Raw genomic sequence first — 8282 nt, 5'->3', positions numbered from 1 at the left:
AGACCTTTATATGGCTTTCAGGAGTTACAGCCTCCCAAACCCACAGGGGTGGCTTTACCCTGCCCTATAGAGTCACCGTGAATCAGAATCAACTTGATGGCTGTGCTAGATGGCTCACAGGAATCTTGGGGTGCCCCATAGGGGTAACATGTTCGGCTGCTAACTGGAAAGTTAGAGGTTTGAATCCAGCTAGAGGCACCTTGGGAAAAAAAGACTTGACCACCCACACAGAGAAATCAGACCGGTGAACAAGCAACCCCACGTGGAAATCAGCTTCATGGCAACTGGTTACCCAGAAAAGGATTCTGAGGCACTGCCTGGCTGCTCTTGGTAGGAAGGGATAGTGGGGTTGAAACTGGGTCTCAAAATATCTGAACAAGGTTCCTTCTTTTCCACCATTTAAAAATACCGAGCAGCTTCGTGTCAATTTGCATATCCTCCGGGCTAGAGGAAGTCCTTTAATCAGTACTTCTAATTGTGGAAGAGCAGAGAACATGCCACCACCCACACGCCCCCAGCACGTCATGGTGATGAACAGTGGTTGTCTCCCCCTCGGGAACAAGGTGCTGTTTTCTCCACGGCCCCAGTCGGAGGCCTGGAAACGAGGCTCCCAGAGGAGAGGTGGGCTCTCTCTCTTTGGGTTGGGGGCAGGGGTCCATGTCTCACCTTCTGCCCTTCATTCGCCTATCTTTCTCTGCTTGGTTTTTGTTTGTTGGGGAAAGAAAGTGCGGACGGGACCTCCTAGAAGGCTGTAGCTGCCCCTCCTTGCCCTCGGGACGGGGATACCATGGCACATGCGAACCAAGCCCCGTGGGCCAGTCTTTCCGCCCCTTCTTGGGTACTCTTCACGCCGCGTGCTTGTGGGGTGGCCCCCTTCCCTCTGTATGTTCCCAGTGCCCATTGCCTTTGGGCTCTTGTGCATGCTGCCAAGCCGGGGGGCATCAAGGCCCTCACAGCTGGTGGTGGAGGCCTTGTTTGGAGGAACACTAGCCCGAGGCTCTCTTTGAGGCAGTTTGACTTTGACCCTGTTCCCTTTAGGTTTGGAGCAGCTCTAGTATTACGGTCCATGGGTCCAGCGCAGCTCGGAGCCGTGTCTGTCCGACAAGGCGGTTAAAGGCGTCTGTGCTCTGGGAGCTGGGACACACTGGCGAACAGTGTAAGACAGCGTCACAGAAGTGTGGCGGCGAAAGTGGCAGCACAGGCTCTCCCGTTGTCCCCAGCCAAAGCTCTTCCCTAACTCCGCCTGGGGCCCCGACTTCACTGGAGAGGCAGGAGCCTGAACCGTGCACCGAAGGGCTCGTGGTGGTAGAAGGAGGTGGGAGGGTCGGTCCCTCCCCTGGCAGGGGAGGCTCAAGGTCACCCAGAGGACGAGTAGCATTGACATTTAGCAGCCTTTTGTTTGTTTGTTTTTTAAAGCAGTTTTAAGTTAACAGGAAACTTGTGCAGGAAACACAACCTTCTGTCCCTGTGTGTGCACCTCTTACGAAGAGTTGGCATTCCTGTGGCACACTTGTTAGAATTGATGAGCCAACATCGATCTATTATTTTTAACTGAAGCTCTTCGTATTCAGTAGAATTATCCTTCCTGCTGTGCAGTGTTAGGGGTTTTGACAAGCGCTCCTTGTCTTGTGTCAGCAAAGACAAGTGTCACATACCCCAAAATGCCTCATGCTGCACCCCCCACCACCTCCTGCCTCTTCCCCTACCTGAGTGATTCCCCTGAAGGGGCAGAGGCAACCACCACTGGTTCACAGCCTCAGTAGTTTTGCCGTTTCCAGATCGCAGTGTCCCTGGAATCAGACCGGCGTCTTTCCCTGGGCAATGTGTGCTCAGTGTGCCCACAGTCATCGCGAGGCTCGACGGCTCCTTTCTAATGCTGGCCAGTCCTCCACTGGACGGTGTACCACGGTTCACCTATCCCGGCACCTGTTCAAGGACACCTTAGCTGCTGCCTGTTTTTAGCAATAAAATGATGACTAGAGGTGCGGTCGGCATTTTGGTGTACAGGACGGGATGGGTTTGTCCGGGTGTTAGCAGAGTGCCTGCCGAGGGGACCCCAGTCCATGGTACAGCGTTGAGAAACACACCGGGGAGAAATGTGCCCTTGGAGTCAGAAGGGTGTCAGGGAGTGCCGGAGAAAACCAGCCTCTAACATTCGAAGGGCCTGTAGGTGCAATTGCATGGTGGTAATATATAAAGGTTATAGTACAGTCACAGAGGATAGGAAAGATAGGAGAGAGAATAAAATAAAGGAGTCAGACATATTTTATGGTAGCATGCTCACCTCAGCCCCTCTCGGTGGTCCACGAGAGTGAGTCTTTACTATCTCGGGATATTTAAAGTAGCCATAAGACATGCATATTCAGTAGTTACATACGTCACAAGGTGGGTGGAATCTACAATAGGGTCCCTGAGCTCACAGGTCAGGAAAGCTAGTACCTGCATCGGGGGAAGGTATTGTGGGGGGAGGGGCTGGGTGACATGGTGAGAAGAGAAAGAAACGGGATGTCTGCTTCTGTAGGGAAATAAAATCAACCATGTGCTCACTTTAAGGCATTTTGCTGTTAGGGGAGAATCTGTGAGAATGATATTTAAAGCAGGATAATGTACTTGGGCTTTACCTCTAACTTACCAGACTGACAGCTTTCCTACCGTGGAATACCAGCTTTCCAGATTCCCTCTGCTACCAGTAGGGACCAGGGTCCTTCTCTCATTGTTAGTTTCCCACAAGGGAGAAAGAGTTCATGCAGGTATCTCTGGGAGATGGAGATGGAGATGCTCTTGTTCGGTGACACCAGATTGCACAAATCCTGCGGCTTCCAAAACGTGAAAATCCAAATCCACTGCTATTGAGTCCATTCTGATGCCTAGCCCCCGTAGGGCAGAGTAGACCTGCCCCCTGTGGGTTTCCGAGACTGTAACTCTTCACGGGAGTAGAAAACCTCATCTTTTTTCCCAAGGAGTAGCTCATGGCTTCAAACTGCTGACCTTGTGGTCCACAGCTCAATGTGTAAGTACTCACTGTGCCTCCGGGGCTCCTCAGCCTGGGACAAAGGACAGGTCCGTTGGAAAGGTTCAACTCAGAGCTGCATGATTGGGCTTCTGCAGGGCTGTTCCATCTTAGAGCTCAGTGTCCCGGTGAAGCACTTGTCTTCACTTCCTGAGGTCCGTAACTTGAGTCAGAAACCCGCAGAAGCCGGAAGCACAGCGTTGCTAAAGGCAGCCTGGTGATTTGTTCTGAAACCCTGCACCTTGGGTTTCCTCTGTTTGTTCTCAGCCACTGCCTGGGTCTGACTGGAAACCCAGGATTCTTCAAACAACCACCGTGACACACAGAGCACTTTCCCAACAGCCTCTTCTCTCCCTCTGCACCAACTTAGTGGAGCCTGGGTGGCAGATTAGGATCTGGTTGGGCTTCTAACCGCCAGGTCAGCGGTTCAAATTCACCAGCTGCCCCACTGAAGGATGAGGCTTTGTGTTCCCTTAAAGATTTATAGCCACAGGAACCCAAAAGGGCAGTTCTACTCTGTCCTATAGGATTGCTGTGAATTAGTCTGAGTGAGTTTAGTTTTTGATTTCTCCCAAGCCACTGTGAGAAAAAAACTGAAGCTGTCAGCTCAGGGAAAGATTTACAGCCTTAGAAACCCTATCTACGGTCACTATGAGTCATAGTCATTTGAATGGCAGTGAGTTTGGTTGGTTTTTTGGTATACCAAGCCAAAGGGGCCTTAGTGGTGCTGTAGGTTAGGTGTCGGGCTGCTAACCCTAAGGTTGATGGTTCAAACCCACCCCTGGAAAAAGTTGAGGGTGTCTACTCCCATGACAGTTTGGAGTCTTCTAAACCCTACACAGACACTGCGAGAGAGCCTACCCTATGGCAGTGGAGGGGTTGGGTTTGTGCCTTAGGTTCCCAAACATACTTGGCCCACTGCCTCCTTTTCAGGGGGAAAAAGTTATTCAGCACCCCCCTGGCAATTAAAAACTTTTGTACTATAGTCAACAGTCCAGGATCTGCTTTTGCACCCACCTGGATTGTTCCAGCAGCCTTCATAGGATGGTACTGCCACTTTGGGGAACACTGGTTTATACCAAGCTTGGGAGGCATCAAAGGGACATGCTTAGCCATCGTCTCATTTGTAGGCCCTCCCGCTGTGGCTGTACATCTGATTGAAGGTCTGCATGACAAAACTGTCATGCCTTAAATTATTAATGTACCATGATAACACCCACTTTTGATTTCTTTTAGGGGAATTGATCCCTATGACAAGCCGAACACCATCTACATTGAAAGGCATGAACCCTCTGGTTACTCCACAGTTTTCCGAAGTACAGACTTCTTCCAGTCCCGGGAAAACCAGGAGGTGATCCTGGAGGAAGTGAAGGACTTCCAGCTTCGGGACAAGTACATGTTTGCTACAAAGGTTGTGGTAAGTTGAACCAACTAAGGAATTCACTGCTTTTGATGGTCTTTTTGAAGTTTGGCATTCTGTGATCAAATATGTGAGTCTCTGCAAACAGAATTTGATCGACGTACCTGGGGGAGCTCAGGTGGTTGTTGTTTCCCTTTTAATCCCATTGCCCAAATGGCTAGTTGGACATTTATGAACATTCTCGAAGGACCTGGAAGGTTCTATGAGGCTGGGGGACTGGAGAACTAACTCTAGGTCAACCTCTCAAAGTGATTTGAGGCATTTGGATTTGGTTGACCCTGATGGCCAGAAATACTTGATAAACACATAATTTCTTTTAAATCCTAATTAAAGGAACACAGAAAGGCAAGGGGATATCGGGTTGTTGCCACCCCCGCCCCCTTAATTCCATTGCCCAATTTCATTTAAACGTAGCCCAATTTCTTTGAGATTTGGGGGCACATGTTAATTTCCAAGGCTAATAGGATGTGTAGTCATTGGCTAGTGGGAGTTAATGCTCTCAGAAAAGCAGTAATGAAGCTTCCAGCTGTTAGTAAGTAGCTTAATGCTCAGCCTTTGGGAAAATCTTAGCCTTGGTTTGATGACTTGGAGCCAGATGCTGAAGTGGAGGGCTTGCTCATTTAGAACTGGTGCAGATCACATAGCAGGGCTTGCCTTAGCTCCTCTGTGTGAAGGATAAAAACCGCCTGTTTAGGAGCAGCTTAGGAGCTCTGGTGGCCTAGTCGTAACAGGTTGGGCTGTTAACCACAACGTCACCAGTTCAAAACCACCAGCTGCTCCGTGGGAGAAAGATGAGGCATTCTACTCCCTTAAAGAGTTACAGCCTAGGAAACAAACAGGGGTAGTTCTACTCTGTCCTATAGAGTTGCTACCAGCTGGCACCGACTCGAGGGCAGTGAGGGAGGAGCAGATTGACTACCATTCTTTTGGGGGAGGGGAGGCAGAGGACATTGTGAGCTTTCTTAAGGGCAGCCGTTTCTTCCCTGATCGGGGTTTGTGAAAGTGACTGGCAACTGAGAGGCTGCGCTGCTTCTGCCACTGTTAAACTTAGGGGTCGAAGTCAGATGTGAAGTGTTCCTCTGGGTTCTTGTTTATATGACCAGTAGCAGACCGGGCAGAAGCAGGCCAGCCCTTTTTGGTTGAATTCTAGGGCAGAGAGATGACCTCTCCCGCCAGGGAAAGCAAGGAATACATTTCAAATGAAAAGAGAGGTGGAGTTGGCTAAAGGCAGGCAAGCTGCCCATTGCGTGCTTGGTAGGAAACTTTGAAACCACAGCCTATGGTCACCTCTCAGATCCTTTGCCCCGTCTGCCTCCGTAGATGCCGGATTGTTCCCACCGGCCTTCCCTCCCGCGGCGCGCACACATGAACAAAGCATGAGTGCATTGGATTCCCCAGAACCTTGTCTCTGGTTCTCCAGATTTCATGGTCTCTTGTGTTGTAGTTCTCAGGCTGGGATTTATTCTCATGCTTTTGATTTCTCATTTCTAAGGCACAGTGACTGATCCTCAGGGTTGTTCTACTTCTTGCCTGAGTGGAGGCTGAGACAGATGACTGCTGTACATTTTTTTTTACCCTTTTGACTGCGTGTCATCCCCAACATTGCACGCTGTACCCCAGCAAGAGCCTGTGGTACCTTTCATTTCCATCCAACAGCCATGTGTATTGCCCTGACAAGGCTAAATTTCGACAAATCTGAGCTTTCCTGCTTTTAAACATAATTCTGGTGATTTTGTGGAGTATTTATACAGCAAAACAAAACACCGATTCAGTAGTTTTACACGTACCATTTAGTGACATTAATTGCATTCTCCAAATTGTGTTAACAATTCTCACTCTCTTTTTGAGTTGTCCCTCCCCCTCTGACATAAATTCCCCTTGAGGTTCTTGTCTAATCGTTCAAGCGACTGCCCTCAATTTGATGCCTCTAGTTCTGGAAATAGCATAGTGCTCAAGAAAGACAATTTCCATTAAGCTAAACTGGTTTTAAGAAGACTTCAGGGAGAGTCTTGACTTAGGGTGTAAAGGTCACAGTCTAGGTTCGCAAACCCGGCTGATCATTGGAATCACCTGGCATGTGGTGACACTACAGATCCCTGGGCTCCATTTGCAACCTAATGAGTCAGGATCTCTAGGGGAGGAGCCCAGGGATGGATAAGCACACCAGATCCCAGGGGAGTCCACTGGTAGCCAAGTTTGGAAACCTAGGGATGATAGGATGTTTCCCATTGCTACTAATCAATTGTGTTACTAAAAGAAGATTTGTAAAAATGTGGATCGATAAGAAACACACTGGCAAAATCTCTCTTTTCATAACCACCAACGTCAAACCCGGTAACTCACCCAATGCTCGACACAGGGCAGACGTACAATGGAGTTGATTGGCTGTCATCTCTGCACACATCCTTTAAAAAGCACAGGCCTCCCCCAGGTGACGAAGGACAGAAACATGGGTGAAGGGAGACAGCGGACGGTGTAAGAGATGAAAATAATAACAATAATTTATAGTTTATCAAGGGTTCATGAGGGTGGGAGGGAGGAAAAAAAAGAGAGCTGATATTAAGAGCTCAAGTAGAAAGAAAATGTTTTGAAAAGGATGATGGCAACATGGAAAAATGTGCTTGATACAAGGGATGTGTGGATTCTATAAGAGCCCTCATAAAATGATTTATTGAAAAAGAAGTCTAGGTTGCTGGATTATTTCCAGTGGGTGTATGACACTCTTGTCTAGTCAGCTCTTTACAGAGAGTTGGCTTATTTATATGTTGGCGATGGCAAAATGGTAGCTGTGTGGTCGGTCCCCCTTCAGCACACAGCTGGGCCACCAGCTTCGAAGGTCAGTCAGCCTTAGAGGTGATGGTAGGTGACTCGCTCAGCCACCACCTGGAAGTGCTTCCAGCATTGTTGTTGTTTCGGGAACACTTGCCGCAGCAGAATCATTTCAGGCACTTGTGACAAATGCAGACAGGTGGCGTCACCTCTACCCCTCAGTTTTTTTCTTTCATGGGGACTTGGGTACCTAAGAATCCCGTGGATTTGAGAAAGTCTGGCCTGCATCCAGGTTGTTGTTAGATGCTCCGACTCATAGCCACCCACCCCCAACAGAATGAGATGCTGCCAGGGCCTGTGGTCTCCTCTCAGCCACGTATGTGCCCATTACTGCAGCCACCGGGTCAGTCCCGCTCACGCAGGGCTGCCTCTTGTCTGCTGGGGTTTCACACAATAGTCAATTATGCTATTAAAGGGTGACTGCTAAGATCTGCATTGGCAGAGAGGAAGCCCCTGGCTCTTTGTTGCCCTCCACTACTGGGGACTAGTAAGTCACAGGACCCACAAGACCCACAAAGCTAGCCCTGGGGGGCTAACCCTCCCGGGAGAGTTTTAAGGTTTCCAAATATGGCTTGTTATTTGGGGTCTGCTGGGGTTTGGGATGTCCCAGATGACTTGAATGGTAGTGAATTCAGAACAAATTAGGAAAGTCAACGAATAAAATTTTGGTTTTTTTCGGGTGGAGGAGAGATTCAAGTAAGAGGCTGCTGCCGCTGCCTTTTGGAATTGTTTTTGGTGATTTGGGGAAAAGTTTACCCAGCACATTGGTTTGAACAGTTGATAGACACTAGGCTTCCTGGGGTTAGCTAAAATCCCCTCAATGCAGCAGTGTGCTTGCATTTCCTCCGGGGTCCCTTGTTTCCTTCCCTCCCTCTGCCCTGCCCTCTCTGCCCTCTGACTGCCTCTCTCGCGCTGCGATTGCTGCCCACCTGTGTCTTGCATGTATGATGGTTCTGAGGAGCACATTTCCCCTGGGTTTCATGGGTCACCCTGCAGCCAGCCCTTTCTCCTGTGTGATACAAA

At 49.2% G+C, this 8282-nt stretch overlaps 1 protein-coding gene across 1 annotated transcript in view; it reads left to right on the top strand.

The window, feature by feature from the left end:
* The window catches only part of SORL1 (sortilin related receptor 1), a 212167-nt gene that overhangs the window by 53258 nt on the left and 150627 nt on the right, over positions 1-8282 (top strand). Inside the window, exon 7 of the mRNA XM_030886981.2 lies at positions 4247-4427. Coding sequence (XP_030742841.1) covers positions 4247-4427 — 181 coding nt within the window. The remainder of the gene's footprint in view (positions 1-4246; positions 4428-8282) is intronic.

Source organism: Echinops telfairi, unplaced genomic scaffold (assembly GCF_000313985.2).
Source record: "Echinops telfairi isolate 266 unplaced genomic scaffold, ASM31398v2 ScPeMD7_5167;HRSCAF=5991, whole genome shotgun sequence".
Taxonomy (NCBI): domain Eukaryota; kingdom Metazoa; phylum Chordata; class Mammalia; order Afrosoricida; family Tenrecidae; genus Echinops; species Echinops telfairi.
This window is presented reverse-complemented; position numbering and strand designations above follow the sequence as displayed.